Raw genomic sequence first — 19062 nt, 5'->3', positions numbered from 1 at the left:
CACATCTTGTTGTATTTGGTCTTAATATAAGACATCAGAACACATCTCTAACAACAGTGAGTCCTTCAGAATCGAGGCCTGACTTAGAGTTTCGAAATCAGGTGAAATGGGATCAGCAAGGTTAGCTGGTTCTCAAGACCTACTGATTCACTCCTGGCCTGTGCCTTTGAGTGTGTTACTGTCAGAGGTAATTGCAATACTGCTAAATTTGTGTAACAGTTCATGACCCTGTGTGCTTTTTGCTGGACTCTGCAAAGTTTAAATGTTAGTGACAGAACATAGACTAGCTTCTGAACGTGCTTTTCTTTTGTTTTGAAAGAACAAAAACTGCTGTCAGTGAATGCTGTAAGAAAGATTTAAGAAAGAAGTAACTCCAAGGTCCTGAAAATGGTTTCCCGTATTGCCAGAAGAATTTCAGTGCTTTTCTAGTAAAACACTTGCATATATAATACCTTAAATTTCATCGCATGTGTGCACCAGGAAAAAAATTCCAGACCTTGTGGAGATCCCCATGGAAAATATTGGGGAAACAATACAAATAGAATATAAAAAAACAAAACACCATTAAATTTGCATATCTGATGTCAAGATGCTGAGGTAATATTGACTGCTTACAAAAAGACCCCACCAATCTTTGCCGCTGTTATTGCTGAAAAAGACATTAATACTGATTGAGTTTACCTTACTATATCAAAAGTGGGAGGGAGGGTTTCATGAACATTTACTACTGCTGTTTAAAACAAGTAAAAGAATGTAGGTAAATGGGAAAATATAAAACTACAGTTATGGTCTTATCCTTTCTATCTGGAGTGAGGGAGACAGTCTGACCGCAGTGGGATTTATTACTTAGCCTTTTCATGGTTGTCCCTTCGTGAATTTTTTTAAAGTTCATTGTTACCACCCACTCAGAGTCTATTCCAAGTGAACCCTTACAAATAAAATTCACAAGTTCTTAATAAATAGTTGCAGTTCCTCCTGAAGATGCTGGGTAAAGTGCAGACAGAAGCACCATAGAAGCCCTGTTGCTGGCAGTATTGCTGGCCTAAATTCGGATTTGATAGCCCACTTCATTCAGACTGCTGAGATCAGCCACCTTCTTTTCAGGCAATGCAGGCCTAAGGGTAAAAGAAAGACGGTAGGCGAGAGGGGAAGGGACAGAAAGATCATTCAGTATTGTCAGGGACCTCTACCCTTTTGGTATTTGCCCCCCCTACACACACACACACACACACACACACACACACACACACACACACACACACACACACACACACACACACACACACACACACACACACACACACACACACACACACACACACACACACACACACACACACACACACACACACACACACACACACACACACACACACACACCAGCCTTAGCTCCCAACTCCACCTCTTGTTTCTCAAGTCCACCTTTATAGGTTTTAAGGAACCTTTTAATAGGCTTTCATTGTAGAGTTCAAAACAAATTTACAGGTTGCTAAATGAGTTTCTTCAACTTTAAGCCTGAACTTGGTCACACTACCTTCTGAAACCTAGTTTCTGTAAACCTTGCAAGGGTCTAAAAACGTTTGACTACAGTAGAACTGAATATCTGAACCAGATTCTCCTAGAAACCTTGGCCTCCTCGTGTCGTTGCCCTGGGGAAGCCCAGCACCTACAAGATGTCTCAGGTGACTCAGGTTCTTGTGAAGATTCACAGTCACTATTCATTCCAGGCTTGAGGGTATAAAATCAGGATGAATCTTTTAGAATTCATCTGTAAAAGCAGGTCAGTGTGGAAAATCATTCAGTGGCAAATCACCTCTCTTCCCTAAATACATTTTCTCAAGCACTTTCCAGTATGACAGTACACCCAAGCATTTATAGGAAGTCGTAAGAAAGTACTTCAAGGTGGGGAAAGAAATCATTCAGTAGCACATCATCTGTCTTCATTGAAGATACTTCCTAGGTGACTTCCCAATATAAAATCATAACCTAAGTGTTCTCATGATTTATCTCACAATTTTTTCCATTTCTAAAATGAGCCTCGGGGCTTCCCTGGTGGCGCAGTGGTTGAGAATCTGCCTGCCAATGCAGGGGACACAGGTTCGTGCCCCGGTCTGGGAAGATCCTACATGCCATGGAGCAACTAGGCCCGTGTGCCACAACTACTGAGCCTACGCGTCTGGAGCCTGTGCTCTGCAACAAGAGAGACCGCGACAGTGAGAGGTCCGCGCACCACAATGAGGAGTGGCCCCCGCTCGCCACAACTAGAGAAAGCCCTCGCACAGAAACGGAGACCCAACACAGCAAAAATAAATTAATTAAATTTTTTAAAAGGCAAAATTCCTTAAAAAAAAAAAAAAAAGAGCCTCCTCCTCACCTTCTTTGGTAAGACATAACCCAGATTGTAAACCAGTATGTCTGGGTTCTAACTGAAAAGTTCCACGTTTTTACAAGAAGATCAAAGACATTTTTAGGTTACACTTGAACCTTGTCTTAAGTGTTAAAAGAAGAGAGAGACCAAAATATAATTGTTTAAAAGTTTCTTGGTTTATACCTTTGAAAGATTTCCTAGCAGTAAATTTGTTTTTCCCTTGGCATGAATGTGGTCCAAGTCATTCAGCGTTGCTAGAACGAGAAATCAACAGCTAGCTTCTACTTAGGGTGCTGCTCGATAAAGGACACCAGGCTTAATTTCGGCAACAAATTCTACCACCCCTCACGTTCTCATTCTCTCTCTCCTTGGCCCTCCCTCTCCCCTCTTCCTCCCTCTCTCCCTCCCTTTCTTGTTTTCAGAGACGTCCCATTTCTGAACAGTCATTAGCAGTCTATGATCATCCCCTCTGAAACTAGATTATCCGAAGTGGTACAAAAACCTTCCCTGACCTGCTACTTGGCACTACTAAAATAACTTGTAACCTTTCTTGTCTCCGTTGCACGGGGCTTACTTCTCAGCTGGACCACGTGCCCTGCTTGATTGGTCAGGAATCATGCCTCTCGTTCCTTTGTGTATCTTCTCCTGGTGCCCAGGATACACAGATGATGCTGATAAATATGGTCGGCTGTGGGTAGAAATCCCAATACTTCCTTGCCTCCACCCTTCATTGTATCAAAGAGCCTAAGGCTTCTGACCTTCAGGGCAATGGTGTCCTCCAGCGCATACATGCCCTAGAGATTCCCTATAAACAGAGCCACTGCCTCAGGCCTGGTAGAGTGGCTCCCAGGGACAACTGCAAGAGCCATTCTTGAGTTGACGGCTAAAGGGAGCACGCTTTTGCTTGAGGATTCAAACTTAAACTTGTATTTCTGCCCTAGTCCTTGGCCAACTAATGTGGGGAGAACTAGGGATTTTGCAGACAAGCCAGGTTCACAGTCCATATGTATCAATATCTTGTTCATTTTGTCATAAAGCCTGAAAGAAGTCTGTTTTGTCTCCTTGCCTGGCGTGGTGCTGTCTTCACAAATAGCTAATATGAACTTTCTCCCTCAAGTGGACTCCCCTTAAGTTAGCATCAGCCTAAGGCAAATGTGGTTAGAAAGGTAAATTACTCCCCCCCTCCGCAGTGTGCCCCACTTTTAGAAAATTCAGTAGTCAAAAATCCACTGGCCGGGCTTCCCTGGTGGCGCAGTGGTTAAGAATCCGCCTGCGAATGCGGGGGACACGGGTTCGAGCCCTGGTCCGGGAAGATCCCATATGCCGTGGAGCAGCTAAGCCCATGCGCCAGAACTGCCGAGCCTGTGCTCTAGAGACCGCGAGCCACAACTACTGAACCCACGTGCTGCAACTACTGAAGCCTGCGCGCCTAGAGCCCGTGCTCCGCAACAAGAGAAGCCAGTGCAGTGAGAAGCCCCCGCACTGCAACGAAGAGTAGCCCCCACTCACCGCAACTAGAGAAGAGCCCACCCGCAGTAACGAAGACCCAATGCAGCCAAAAATAAATAAAATAAATTTATTTTTTAAAAAAAATCCACTGGCCAAAGGATAAGCTTGAAGTGCCCATGTGCATTCCTTGCTTTAGAAAAGGATTCAATAGGGATCATTCCCTATAGCAACTGAATAATTTTCCACCATGGCAGCTCTTTAGATCTCCCGTTGCCTCTGAAAGTTTAGCAATCCCTTGTGCTTAACAAGAGAATCCCTTGCTCCACAGTCCTCGCAGCACCTACCAATTAGCTCACCCCAGTTTCCGAACCTTTCTTGCACATGCTTTCTTCCTGGCCTGGCATCTTCCTCAACACCAAGTCACACCTCTCCTCCTCCTGAGACTCGAAAGGTGCTGCCCTTCCTATAGGAGAATAATGCTAGTAAGACCCCAGCTTCATATCATTTCTCAGGTGTTGGATAAATCTGCACTGACCTATTTTCTCTCCGTTGGTCCTCTCACCAACAGCACCTGCTGGAAGTCAGTGGCAGGACAGGCGACAGGGTAGGTCAAGGAGAGAACAAACCCTACCCACTCAGCCCTGTAACGAGGGCTTCCCTGGGGTCACTGCAGCGACAGGCCACAGGCACAAACCACACGCTTGCCACCTCCTCAGAAGCCACTTTTTGGCCACTCTCCTGGCTTCCTCCTTTTGGATCCCCTCAGCCCTGATGAACAGAATTTTCATATTTTTCGAACTTTCTGTGCCCTGAAAATTTCTCCCTTTACCTTTCCCATGTTATGCTCTCAGCACCCTTGAAAACAGATGTACTTTAATGAGGGGCTCTTATGTGGGAATTCCCTGGCATCCCAGGGGTTAGGACTCAGCGCTCTCACTGCCAGGGGCCCGGGTTTGATCCCTGGTCAGGGAACTAAGATCCCATGAGCCGTGCGGTGTGACCAAAAACAAATAAATAAATAATTTGGGGCTCTTTGGCCTCCTTTTTCTAAACCTTTCCTTATCACTTCCACCAGTCCCCCACACCTTCCAGGTGCTGAGAAATCACCGTTATAAATAGCTTTTATTTATTAGGCACTTACTCTGGGCCAGGCATTGTTCTAAGCAGTTTACATGGGTGAATTCATTCTCACCATAACGTTATGGCGCTGACAGTGTTACTACCCATTTTACAGAGGAAGAAAGGGAGGCACTGAAAGTTAGGAAGCTTGCTGAAAGCAAAGTCGTGTGGTTATTAGCAAGTGGTGGAAACCAGAGTTCTTCCCCAGAATCTAGAGCCCATGCGCTTGACCAAGATGCAAACTGACCCCCATCCCCACGCAAAGTATCCTCCCAAGCATCTGAAGATGACATCAGGCCACTCCTGCCTCTGCACCTTGGCTTTTGGAATGCCTCCTGCTTGTCTTCTTGTCATCCTTTCAAGAACCAACCCAGATGCCACTTCTCCCCTGCAGTATTTTCTAACTTCCTCTCCCCACAGCACACTGCTCCTTGCTCTGTATGCGCTGGTGTTTCCTTTTGTACATCTGCTAAAGAATCTCGAAGGCTCATAATCCTTGTGCCTGCCTCAGAGACTGCAAACAACTTCAGAGCAGGGATCAAGTGAATTCATCTGTGAATCCCCACTGTTGCACCTGTACCTCTGGATACATTTTTTGTCTAGTTCTGACTAACGTGTAAACGGCTGATAGGACTTCATTCTGTTACGTTTGTCATGGGATATTTTTATTTTAACAAAGTTCTAAGCCAGGAATTCAAGCCACCATGACACCATTCGAAGAATTAACAAGTAGGAAGAATTTTTTTTTTTTTCTGCGTAAGAGAGGCTTTACCTTATCTCCTAAAGCTCTTTGGGGAACCTGCCTACTTGTACAGCTGAATGTGGTTCTGCGACAACAGACAGCTTGGGGGCTTCCAATGGAAAGGGACTAAGCTGTCTCCTTCCTCTGTATCTCCACCCCTCTCACCTCCCCGCAAGAGCCCAGAACCCAGAAGAGGGAAAAAAAAAAAGGTTAACACTGGCAGAAAATGAGTTAAACTGAGATTCCTGGTGACCCATCCGTAAGGTGAAACCCTTCTCTTTCTCAGCAACACTGGTTACAATTTCCTGGCCTGGCAAAGGGCAGAAGTGGGTTATCACAGCATGCCACCTGCCCGTGGACCTAGCCAGAAATACTGTTCAGTCCTTGCCAGCTCATGTCAGGGCCAGAGCTGGGGGAGCTATTGAGTGTGGAGAGGCCTCTTCCAAGTACTCCCCTGGCTATAATTAGAATATTGCAAGGGGGGTTATTTTTAAGAAACACAAGCACCAGGATAATGATTCAGCCGGGTCTGCGCTTGCCCAGAACCTCGCATCAGATCCAGGGTTATTATTTTAGAACAATATATTTCTCCAAACCCCTCCCCAGTCCAAACAAGGAAAAGAAATCAAAGGATTCTCCTCTGGAAAGCTCTCGGGCACCTTCTACTTTAGGGGAAGCGGGGTAGGGACTTCAGGTTTCCTTTGATGCACTTTGTGGATGGAAAAGGGGGCGCTCCTCTCCGAGCACAAATGGAAAATCCCAGCCCCAGCTGTATCCAGGGTGAACCAGGGTGACGGCTTGATGGCCTGGTCCCAGGTCCACCCTCAGCCCCACCCTCAGGCCTGCATCCCAGGAGTCAGCCGCAGCGGAGCTGTGCAGAGGGGGAGGTGGGCTGGGGAGGACAGGGCAACTGTTCCACGGAGAAGGTATTCTGTGAGACGTGCCACTGCTATTCACCACACACAACCTAGTGTTCGCTAACTACACCTTGACAGTTCGGGCAGAGTGAACTGTCTCCAGGTGGCACATCGTGTCTTCCTCAGGGCCGAGGAAGAGCTCGGCTAGATTGGATGTTGGTGTTGAAGCCGCCAAGAAGCATCAGAACCAGAAAGTGATGGCAGCACGTTGGGGACAGAAGCGGGGACAACATCATATCCTGGGGCTGAATGAGTTGGCGTGCGTCTGTGTGACACTGGCTTTCGGGAAAGAGGCAGTAAGTGGAGGAAAAGCCTACAGCGTTTTCCCTAAAACCACCCAGTCCCCTTTCTGTCCCTCCGACTAAGGGCTGTGTCTGGGGCATCTCCTCTCCTCACATCCCAACTCCCCAGCCCCCAAGCTGTCACTGGGTAGGATGGGTCAGAGGGCCTGGGCGGCAGCCGGACAGCAGGGCCCCTGAAACTTGCTTGCTACTTATTCATTCACAAGAACTTATTAAGCAGCACCTTGTGCCAAGCACCTTGCACGTCTTGGGGTTACCAAGACAGACGGCAGCTCAGTGGAGCCACCATCCACTCCCCTTTCTTCCAATGGAAATTTACCTCTTGCTTCTCCCCTACGAGTGTGAGATACTGATTCAGGGACAGGGCCCAGCTCTGTCCAGTTCAGGGCTGCCTGATGGGGACGCACAGACCACCAGTCGGGCCGCTCATGCTTCTTGCTCCTGTTTCCCCTGAGGTCACAGCCCCTCAGGGTGGGGGTGCACGTGCCCGTGTTCACACGCACCGTCCTCACACACCACACGCTCGCAAGGACCAGCTGAGCTGTGATCCTTGTGGTCTCTGGATTCGAGAAAGGGATACAGGTAAAGGAGCAATGTTAATCTCTCGGTCCTCAGCGGACTAAATCAGGGATGGTGTTGGCCCCGCATTCACAAGCTCAGGGAGACCCCAGGCCCTCCTCTCTGGTCTAGTCTGGCAGCAGTCAGGGCAGGCCAGGGCCTGATTTAGGACTCATGGCCCATGTGGGTGCGCCTCAGGCACGAACGCTGGGTGGTTCCCGCCCACCTGTCACCTTCATTCAAAGCCTGCTCCTCGCTCACATTCCTTACTTCCCAGGACCGCAGGCACCACTGCTGGCAGCTGACAGGGCAGACAGCTGAGGCTGCTATGTGAACAGACAGGCTTGAGGCGAGAGAGATGTGGCTCTGAAAAGATCCTCCAGCCCTTTGCCCCTTCTTCCAAGCCCTCCCCGGCCAGGAGCTCTGGCCAGAGACCAAGAGCCATGGGCCACTGAGATTCCAGGGCACAGCTTCCAGGCTCTGATCTCACCTCCCCTTTCCATGGCAGAGAACCCCTGTAGGAACCCCAACCGGGCATGACTGTTTCCATCGTCAGCTGTGGAGGCTCCTGACTCACTCTGCCAGAGGCAGTCTTTCCTGATAAGGCCCATCACTCCATCTTGGTTTCCTCAAGCATCCCCGGGGACCCTGGACCACATGAAATCCCCTGGGGAACGAAGCAGGGCGGGCCTCTGAGTTGGAGACTACCTTCTCTGGGCTCCTGGAAAGAAACCCCACATCATCGTGGAGGCTTTACTTCTCCCTCCATAACCTTCCTAGTTTTCTCTCCCTCTTTGTGCCCCTGCTACGTTCCATGTGAAGGCAATTTTCCCCTTTCCCCCCTTGGGGAGATTTTCTCATTTGGGGTCTACAGAGAATGACTTCTTGGGCCCCATTCAAAATATCTTCGATGTGATTAGATCATGGAATCAAACTGCTTCTCCTATGACTACATTATGACTTCATTTAGAAGTGACTTGAGGGCCTCACTCAACCAGTTGCCTGGAGGCATCTTCATGAGCCTGGTGATAGAACAGAGAAGGAATTCCCTCATCCAGCCGTGGCCCAGCAGTGGAAGGAGAACTCTCACGGGGCTGAGTAACCTCTGCGGCCCTGAGGGTCTCCAGCAAGGTGAGTAAAGCCCACTGGAGGCACGAAGTGCCCTCGAGACAGATGACAAAGAAGGGAAATCAAAGAGAAGGAAAAAAAATTGTGAACAGCAAAGAAGAGAGCAGAGACAGAGGGGAAGAAAGGAGGCAGAGCGGGGGAGAAGAGAAAGATGGTCTTGTGGGTCCTGAGGGACTCTTGCCCCAGTTCAGAAGAACGCTCCTCGGGGTCACTCCGGTTGGTAGGAGCTGCCTTCATGCGAACACAGGCAGCCCAGCCAGAAAACTACTGTCCACTCACCCCCACTCCCCCGGGTTCAGGCTACAGTCAGCAGGCCAAGAGCTGTGGACTGTCAGAGACAGAAAGGACCCCAGGGAGCATCTGGGGTTCTCAGTGGAAGCATTTTGGGTGGAATGGTTCTTACGGGGGAGGACGGTCCATAGCTTTGCAGGGCATTTACCATCTTGGCTCCCAGGCCCTAATGGGAGCATTATCACTGTTGATAAGCAAAACCCTCCCCTCCCACTGCACTTCTAACCCTTTTCCCCCAGGGGGCGCCCTGGCTCCTGTTGAGAACCTCTGTGAACACCCCTCAGTGAAGAGCTAAGCGGGGACTGAGGCCCAGAGTTGTAGAGGAGTTGATTCAAGTTCGCAAAAGGCCTTTTACACCTAGATCTAACCTCCATCTCCCTGACTCCGTAAGAACTTCAGGAAACAACCTGGCTGTTCCGTGTGGACGCTTCTCTAGACACTCCTAGAGGAGCAGCGAGTACGAGAAAGGACTCGTGGGTGGAGGGGTGGAGGGGTCCCTGTTTCTCTCTTGAAACGCTGTCTCAGCTGACACTAAGGTAGTCACTGGTACTTGCCCTCCTCCCACTCAGCTGACTCTCTGTCAACCCAGTGACATTGATCCTCCTTCCTAGAAGGATTATTCAGACATGTGCAAAAAGGGAGAGGAATGCAGGGCTGGAAGTAGCTCCAGCTGCAGGGAGGTGGTGGCTGAGGATATAAAGTCACTAAAATTATCCACGCACAGACAGGGGCTGGGGCCCCACAGCTGATGGGCCTCTTGCCTGTTATGGTAACTTTCCACCCTTTGGGCCACTCCCCGGCTTCACTGTGGCACCCAACACATTTAGAAATGACTTGATGGCCGTAGGTGATGCTGAAATAATAACACAGTGAGAATCACCAAACCCTTGCTAATCCTGACCATGCTACAGTAGGATGCCCAGAGTTGGATGGAGTTATGGGGTCATAATCAAATTGATCACTTTCTCGTTTCCTAGCCAAAAGCAAGATTACCTGGAGAAAAGCCTGCTTGGTGAAGGCCATGGGTAGGAGCTGAGAAGCTGCTTTTCTCCAGACACACCTCTAGGAACCAGGCTGTCCTGGATTCTAGTCTGTTGCAATGGCGGAGGCTGGGAGCCAGAGAGGGATGGAGGGGCCCGGTGCTCAGTTCTTCCCGTGGTCCCCACCTCTCACAGCCTTCATTTTACTCTCATCTCCTGCATCTCTCTTCCCTCTCTTCCGACACATGGTGGCCCCTGTCATCCCTCACACAGCCCTGCAACCCACAAGTCAGGGTTTAGGAGGAACCGGGGAGAGACTCTTCCCTCCTTGTAACTCCTCCATCCACTGTGAAACTTCAGCCAAGATATTTGCCCTCTAGATTCCTCTCCTGACCTCCAAACACTAGGAGAAAAGAAGCAGCAGGGGCTTCCACCACCAAGAATAACCGTGGTCTTACTGGATTTGCTCACATCAAATTGTCCATAGGAACCCACAAGCCACCTGGGTTCCCTGGATGGGCAAACATCCAAGGCCACCTGGCCCTAACTGGGAAAAAAAAATCCCCATATTCTGACCTTGGGAGGAGTTTATGAAGGAAGACTCCTGGGAACCAGTGCTCTGCCCAGAAGAAGGGGCTGCGGAGAAGGGTCATGAGTCCAAGGGATTCAGAGGCTGCCTGCAGCCACTCTTCACCTTTTTGGGAAAGTTTACATTTTCACTGAACCATGAGCCGCCACCTGTGTGCTCCTGGGGCCTGCTCGGCTACAGCTGGGACCAATTCAGGGCATGAAGGAGGCTGGTGGAATTGAATCTCAAGTCCCTGCACGTCTTTCTTCCTGATCCCTTCCCAGGCCCACCCCCCACGCCTCAGGAGGGTGGGCCCTGACACTAGAGGGTGGCTTTGCACTCACATCCTAGGCAGTCTAACAGCCGTTCTCTGCAGGCACTGGTGTGCTTGCGTGCCTTGGCTGCACGACCAAGTAGCTGCAGGTCAGAGCAGAGGCATGGCCTGGGGGGTGACTGAGAACAAGATTTCTCTATCTGGCCCACAGGAGTGACTTCAGTGGGACCCAACCATGGGTCCAGGCCCCGGTCACACCCTCTAACCTCACCCCAGCAACCTCATTATCCAGAGGCCCAGGCAGGACCAGGCAGGGCTGAGCCCCTGAACCACACTCAATGGCCTCATCCGCCCCTCTCAGCGGACGTAAGACCTTCATCTTGACGTTCTGGGTTTTTTTTTTTAAGTCAAGCTCCAAATCAGTTCTCCCACATTGATTGATCACACGGTGGCTCTCCAGGTGTGGTCCCTGGACCGGAGCATCAGTATCACCAGGGAACTTGTGAGAAGGGCACCTTCTCAGGCCCCACCCAGATCTGCTGAATCAGGAAGGCTGGGGGCGGGGCCTGGAAACCTGTTTGAACAAGCCCTCCGGGTGGTTCTAGGTTTGCTCAAGCTTGAGAACCGGGTTATAGGATCCTTCTCTCTCCTCAGATGGGCCCTGTGTGCAGCCCTTTCCTCACCCTGTACTGATAACCCACCTCCTCACTCCCAAAAGATGAGTCGGCCTCCTGCCCCAGCAGGATCAAAGCCGTCCGACGTAAAGTCGCCAACTTCTACTTCCTCATGCCCCGTTTAAACCCTCCCTCTTCCCCACTGTTTTCTGCGGGCACAGGCGTACGCCTCCACACTCCTGACCCTTTCTCTCGCCCTCTGTTTCTTCCACATCTACTACGCTGGGTCTTCTTCCTCTGGCCCACTCAGGACCTTGACATCACTTCCTTTTTCTCTTTTCTCTCCCTTCTTTCCTTGCAAATGTATCCAGCTGTTGTTTCAGCTGTCACTTCTGAGGGGATGGCTGTAAAAGCATGATCTCTCTTTCCCAACATCCTCCAACTCCAGATCTGCATTTTCAGCAACTCCTACAGCAAACACCCCGCTCCCTGGGTGCCTAAGAAGTACCTCAAAGTCCACAGTCCAAACTCAAATTCACCTTCTTACCCCATTCAAACTACCACCAATACCACCACCATCACCAGCAGCTTGTCATCCTGACTTTTGTCTCTACAATCAGTTTCTAAGATCTTATTGGCTTTACCATCCCTGGGCGATCACAGTAACTTTTTCTGGTTAAAAACTTAGTATATTTTGGACTGCAAAGTTCCTGTGGATCCAAGTAAAATGACTTGTACAGGAATCGCCTTAGAAACCAACGGCTGCCATTCTGTGCATAAATCCGTCAGGTAGAATGCCTAGGGTTTCATGTACCCTGAACGCCAGGGTCTCAAGGGGAGAGAAAGACTTTATGGACTGCTCAACGTTTGCTGAAGAGTGGGAGCCCCTCAGGAAAGGACTCAGGCCTCCACGGGCAGAAAGGATAATCTATCAGATTAAAGGGCCCCCTTCCCTGCTTCAGGAGCCACCAGATTCCCATTTCTGGGTCACTCACTCTATGCCAAATGACCCTCTCGGAAGGGCTTACATGTCCATAGTCCTGTGAGACAACTGCTACTTTGTTCAGGGACAGCAATGAATGGATGTTAGAATCAGAGAGGAGGAGACACAGGGTTAGGGCCAGGGTCAAGGGTACTCGTCAGTATCAGGGTCAGAGGCCATGTATGAAAGGCTTGAAGCCATCTTGCTCCCTGAAAGGACACACCTATGTTGAAACCACCCTGACTGACCTTCAGCTACAGGAGGAGCACCTGACCCTCCTGCTTTGTCCTTCCTCCCCTTTCAAACCCTGGGTTGCAGTCATTTTGCCCAAGGCCTTCCTGGCTGTCGATGCTGAAGCCTGGGATTGGCAGTGGGAGGTGGAGGGGAGATGAACAGGAAACCTTCCTCAGAACTGACAATACGTGGTCCTGTCCTATTCTTCCAAAAACAGAACCGATGCTCCCTCCCCCGCCACCTTCCCAGAGTCAAGAGACCTGGGTTCTAGCCCCAGTGCCATCACTGGCCAGCTACACGACACAGCAAAAGATGACAAACCTTTTTTGTGCTCTGGTTTCTTCATCTAAAAAGGAAAACCGTGAAACTCTCCCTTCTCCCTCTACAGAACTGATGTGACAGTAACATGCTTGCGTACAGCAGTTCACCATTAACAAATCGCTCTCATTACGTCTTCTAACTTGATCCTTACAGTACCTTGTGATATAGGCAAGAAAAGCATTTTTATCCTCTTTGACGGATGAGGAAACTCAGGCTCCCGAAGGATTTGCCCGGGCTGCAAGGTTAATAGGCAGCAGAGCCGGGGCCCAAGCTTGACCTCTGTGCCCTGTACCACTCGGTCCCCTGCACGGTGAGAACCCATGTGACAGACACAGCATGCTGCTGCTATTAATCAAAGTAGTCGTTTTTCCCAGTGTAATTATGACCCACATATTTGCCAGTGGACTACCGCTGGTTACTTTGGGTAGCCTCAGCATCTCCAATCCATCACTTAAGTGGGTCCTTTTGAACTAAGATGCAGGTGTGAAATCACTAGCTTCAGGGCTAAAACAGGGGAGGATACAGTCAACCAGGGAAGAGGATGAGCCTAGTGGTATTTCTGATGCCACCATCCATGGAGGGCGATCACGCTTTCTGCTGGGCACAGAAGGCTAAGGTTTTAGGCAAGTTCATCACTTCTAACAATCTCATTTTTGGAGTGAGAGAACTTGAGCCCAGAAAGGCTGCATGACATGCCTAAGGCCCCATAGCTCCTTAAGCAGCTGAGCTGGCTCCAGACATGCGTTTCCTAACTCTAAGGCCAATGCTCCTTCCATGCTGCCAGGATTTCGCACTGTTTCTCCATCTCACACCAGCTGGGGCTCATCCCTCCAACTGTGTCTCCATCTGACAGCCAGGAGGATAAGAGCACTGTGGGTGATGTGCATGGTGGATCCTTTTCCATAAGAGATGTCCACCGAACGAGGGGCAGATCTCTTGGAGATCACCATTTGGTTCAAATGCTGAGCCCAGGACACAACTTCATCCCCAAGGGCCAGGACAACCTCCCAAACGTGTGTGTTGGGCCTTAATTTGGGGAAGAGGAAATACTACTCACGACTTGTCTCGCCTGCCGAGCCGTCTTGGGGGGCTCGCCTGCCTCCGTCGGGGGGACAGTGATTTTCCCCGGCTTCTCGCTTGGGTTGGAGAGTGGGCACTTGCAGGTTTCAGGAGCTGGCGGAGATACGAGGAGTTACCACGCTGCTTCCTAACAGCCCCGCCCTCGCGCCTTCCTACAGCCCAGCATCTCAACCCCTGCCCATTCATGATCCCGGGGTTTAGAAAGCCCTGAGCTGGAGGCCTCCTCCTGACACACAGATGTGCTTCTCTCATGCTGCACTGACAAGAAGCAGAGGTACCACTTCCCAGAGGATGACGGGATTACACTTGTGCCCCTTTCCCCACGGCAGAGAGAGGAGCAGAGCCCAACGTCTCAGCCTCCTGGGGCTGTTTGGTTGCTCAGAAAACTCCCCTCTCGCGAAGGCAAAGTCCCATCCATGATGCCCCAGAAGCCAGCTTGTTCCTTTTCTGACCCGCCCACCCCACACGCATGCGCAGAGTGGGTCCGGCTGATCCAGGATCTCCATCACAGGTGCTGCCAAGTGAAGTCCCCAGGTGCTAAACACAACCAAGCCTGAATTCGGCATAATCCCTTGCCCCTGCGGGTCTCAGCATACACACAGGCTTTCTCTCTCAGCGATTCCACGAGCTCTGGAGGAGCAGGGACAAACAGGCATCCTGTCACCTTGGAAGTGACATGGTAGAAGGAAGAAGGGCTTATGAGTGTAGTTTATATAAAGCCAGCAGAGCGCATGCTCCTTTGTTTGCTTTTGTGACTCCAGGTCAGAATTTTATGCCAAAGGGCTTTGCAACTTACAAAGCAAAGCAGAGATAAAACACGACTCTGAAATAGATTATACAGCAAGGTGACCCACTCATCCTGGCTTGCCTGAGACTTTCTTGGCTTTAAGTACTGAAAATCTCATTTCCTCAGAAACCCCTCAGTTTCAGGGAAACTGAGATGACTGGCCACTCCTACTATAAAGACAAAACAGAATAAAACAAAACTAGAGCCTTAGTATAAAATGACTAACATTTTAGATTGACTCATAGAAGGAACTGCAGGCCAAGACTCTGCTTCAGCTACAACACCTAAATTGAGCTTAGCTCTAGTTTTTAAAGTAGTAAATGCAAAGAGACTTAAATTGTCCATGTCAAAAATTGAATGATATTTTTTTAACAGGGTGCCTACTAAGCAAGATAACCTCAAGAAACTTTTGACCATCTTGACCATCTCAGAAACACAGGGCACGTGGCAATAGAGAAAGAGGGAGAGAGGGAGAGAGAGAGAGAGAGAACGAGGAAAGAACTCCCTTGCATTGCTCATTTGCCTCCCCTGCACCTACCTTCATTCTCATGTCCCTGGCATATTTCTCCAGCTCCTTCCTTATGTCAGCCCTCAACATCTTTGAGACATTGAGGACCAGCTGCTTCCACTCGATGGGCTGGAAGCTATGAGGCTCATGGGGGACATACAACCCAATCTTGACCTTCTTGACTGTGTGCAGATATTTCTTGTAGGAGTCTTCAAAGTCAAAGATGAGGTCACTCAGAGTCCGAAAGGTCAATGGCTTGTCCATCAGCTCGGCCCTCCGGCTCATGCCCAGTGAGCCGTAGCGGCCATTGCAGTAAATCCCCAGCACAACGTGGTGGAAGTAGTTTCCTGAGAAGTAGGTTTTAAAGCTGATGGGGAATCGCTCGATGGAAGGCTGTCCATTGGTTAAGTATCTTAGAGAATCTGAGTCAAGGAAGAGAAAGGAGGCTTGAGGACACCAGAACTTGGACTCCCAGGAAAGGAAGGAAGCCCATACGGTCAGTGGGTCCACCCCTCTGCCACTGAGCAGGCCCAGGCCTGACCTTTCCAGACCGATCCTCATATAAAGGATTCACTGGATATCTTTGAGTACCCGCTACATGGTGCATACCAAACCAAATTAATATGGGACAAAAAGGGAAGACTTGCCATCTTCTTTAGTAAATAAATAAATGCAAACAAAACCATTAACAACGTACTTTATCCTCCCTTGGTGTTCTACAGAGGATGATAAGCTATTAAAAGTTGGTTTCTATATGGGAACATATGTTTATGTATGACTGATTCACTTTGTTATAAAGCAGAAACTAACACACCATTGTAAAGCAATTATACCCCAATAAAGATGTTAAAAAAAAAAAAAGTTGGTTTCTGCCATTGGAATGATGTTCTCAGTCGTTAATTCTGGCTGGAGTATGTGGGACAGACCAGGAATTGAAGGCCTCTGCAATGGTGCTGGGAGAAATGACAACCAGAGCCCAGGCAAGGCAGTGGAGATGTAAGACACAGACCAACTGACAGGATGGGAAGGGACAGAATGGTGTCAGAATGGGTCACATCTGCGCCTTGTCTGCTCCTCTCATTGGCCCCAACATACCCATGCCGGTAGCCTTGGGTACCACAGAGAGCTGCCTGCAGCATCCGAACCTCAGGCTTCCTTCAGCCCCCAACCCAGCTGGTGTCACAGCTCGGCTCTCTCCATGTGTTGGCCCGTCTGGATTGAGCCACCCAGCCTCTTACCATTAACTCGGTTTGGGCCCAGCAACCCCACCTGGTGCAGCTTCAAGTAACTACCCCCACTGACTCCACACGCTGCAGCGACGGACAGGAGGCACCACAACCTCAAGTCCACCTCAAAGTTTCTGCACAGCCCTGGCGTGGCCGTGGAGACTCAAAGACCCAACTCCTCTGGAAGTTCAAACATACCCTGCTGAAGACCGTTGGTGTCTCCGGACCTTTTCTAAGGGAAATAACAATCCAGGCTCTTAACATGGTGGCTCGTGCATGGTGAGTGCTCAGTAAGTGGGTACCATTCTCCACTCTGTGAGAACTTGTCTTCACCATTTCTTGCCCCTGCTCCAATTTACCTTCCACACAGTGGCCAGAATGATCTATTGAAGCTAAAATTTGGTACATGTCACTCTTCTGCCTAAGTTTTCAGTGTCTCTCATCTTCTCCAGGACTTGGTCCAAATCCCTCAGCAAAGTCCTGCCATGATTCAGCCCCTGCTCGTCATCCCTTTGTACCGTCTCATCTCCCCCACACTCTGGGCTCACACACTGACCTACAGTTGACCCATAACTTTTTTTTTTTTTTTGCCTGCAGTGCCGCTTGCAGGATCTTAGTTCCCCACCCAGGAATTGAACCCGCACCCTCAGGAGTGAAAGCGCGGAGTCCTAACCACTAGACCTCCAGGGAACTCCCGACCTGTGACATTTTTGAAGGATACACCCTGAGACCATGAAGAACCCAAAGATCTGTGCCCACTGCCCTCAGCACATACTCCCTCAGAATATGAAGTCAAATATAACTGAATATTTTAAATGACCTTTACATTACAAGGCCACGAGACCAAAGTGACCTATGAAACTTTCAAAAACAAGCTACTAAACCCACTGTATATGACCTCATGTCTCCATCGTCGTATAACTTCTTTTATGGCTTCACTCACACATCAGTCTTATATTGTGGGGGATTTAAACCTGGCAGAGATCTTTGGGGTCTCCTAAGAATCATGAGCGATAAGGATGCTATTGGGGGTTTCCCTGGTGGTGCAGTGGTTAAAAATCCGCCTGCCAATGCAGGGGACAGGGGTTCAAGCCCTGGTCCCGGAAGATCCCACATGCCGCAGAGCAACTAAACCCGTGCGTCACAACTACTGAGCCTGTGTGTCACAACTACTGAAGCCCGCGCGCCTAAAGCCCGTGCTCCGCAATGAGAAGCCACCACAGTGAGAAGCCCACGCACCACAACGAAGAGTAGCCCCTGCTCGCCGCAACTAGAGAAAGCCCGCGCACAGCAACGAAGACCCAACACAGCCAAAAATAATTAAATAAATTTATTTTTTAAAAAAGGACGTTATTGGGCTTACTCTCTTTACACAGGCTGCGCTCTGACTGGAACAGCCTCACTTCCTGGGTGTGATACCTTCCCTGACCTTCCTCAGTGTGGGTTAAGTCTCCCACACCCCCTGCAAGAACTCCCACAGCACTTGGTGCTTATTCATCCTGCTTCGTGTGTGTGTGAAGGCGCGCGCACGTGTGTGCGTTTGTATCTTGTAATGGCAGGAATTGCGCTTGCATCCTGGTAGCCCCAGGCACCGCACAGGCCTGGCACACAGAAGTACCTGGTTAGTGCTTGCTGAAAGGATGAATCTTAGATTGTGAGGATACATTTCCTTATGTTTAAAAAGACTGTACTCGACAGAGAAAGACAAACACTGTATGATACCACTTATATGTAGCATCTAAAAAAATACAACAAACTAGTGAATATAACAAAAAGGAAGCAGACTCACAGATATAGAGAAGAAACTAGTGGTTATGAGTGGGGCGGAGGGGCAACATAGGGATGGGGGAGTGGGAGGTACAAACTGTTGGGTGTAAGACAGGCTCAAGGATGTATTGTACAACGTGGGGAATATAGCTGATATTGTGTAATAACTGTAAATGGAAAGTAACCTTTAAAAATTATATTAAAATTTCTTTTCAAATAATTTTTTTTAAAAAAGGTCTGCACTAGGTGTGGGGCTAATCCAGTACCCTTAAAAGAAAGAAGCCTTGTCCTCTACCCTCAATTAAATCACAGATGGCTCCTCTCTATAAAAATGGTTACCTGCTTTCTCTTCACTTTATCATGTGAGATAAACTGGCAGTAAGGGAGTGAAATCACATCCTTCTAAGTCCTCTTACATAAATTCTTACTTGCTTTCTGGGGCGAGTTCTCTGGGGCTGGAACAAGGGCATTCCTCAGTTAAGTCAGTGTAATAAACACTGGGTGAGTGTTTCCTGTGCCAGACAGACTGCTAGGTAGGGCTGCAGAGCCAAAGATGAAGACTCCCTGGAAGTCTGATAGGGAGACAGACTCAAAGTGGACACAATACCATCAGTGTGGCAGTTTCTCAAGCAAACTAAACATAGAATTACCATGTGACCCAGCAATTGTACTTCAGGTATATACCCAAGAGAACTGAAAGCAAAGACTCAAACAGATACTTGCACACCAATGTTCACAGCAGCATTATTCACAATTGCCAAAAGGTGGAAATAACCAAAGGGTCCATCAAGGGATGAATGGATAAGCAATGTGTGGTATATACAGACAATGGAATATTATTGTCATA

General features: G+C 49.2%; 1 protein-coding gene across 2 annotated transcripts in view; it reads right to left on the bottom strand.

Annotated features, from left to right (window-relative positions):
- Positions 1 to 1042: 1042 nt before the first annotated feature.
- VASH2 (vasohibin 2) overlaps positions 1043 to 19062 on the bottom strand; it is a gene marked incomplete at both ends in the record, with an annotated part of 33862 nt that continues 15842 nt past the window's right edge. For both annotated transcript variants that reach the window (XM_082833418.1, XM_082833419.1), the window contains 3 exons: positions 1043 to 1115; positions 13905 to 14020; positions 15253 to 15634. In XM_082833418.1, coding sequence (XP_082689544.1) covers positions 1043 to 1115; positions 13905 to 14020; positions 15253 to 15634 — 571 coding nt within the window. The remainder of the gene's footprint in view (positions 1116 to 13904; positions 14021 to 15252; positions 15635 to 19062) is intronic.

This window comes from Leucopleurus acutus, assembly GCF_964270905.1.
Source record: "Leucopleurus acutus genome assembly, chromosome: 2".
In the NCBI taxonomy this organism is placed as follows: Eukaryota; Metazoa; Chordata; class Mammalia; order Artiodactyla; family Delphinidae; genus Leucopleurus; species Leucopleurus acutus.
This window is presented reverse-complemented; position numbering and strand designations above follow the sequence as displayed.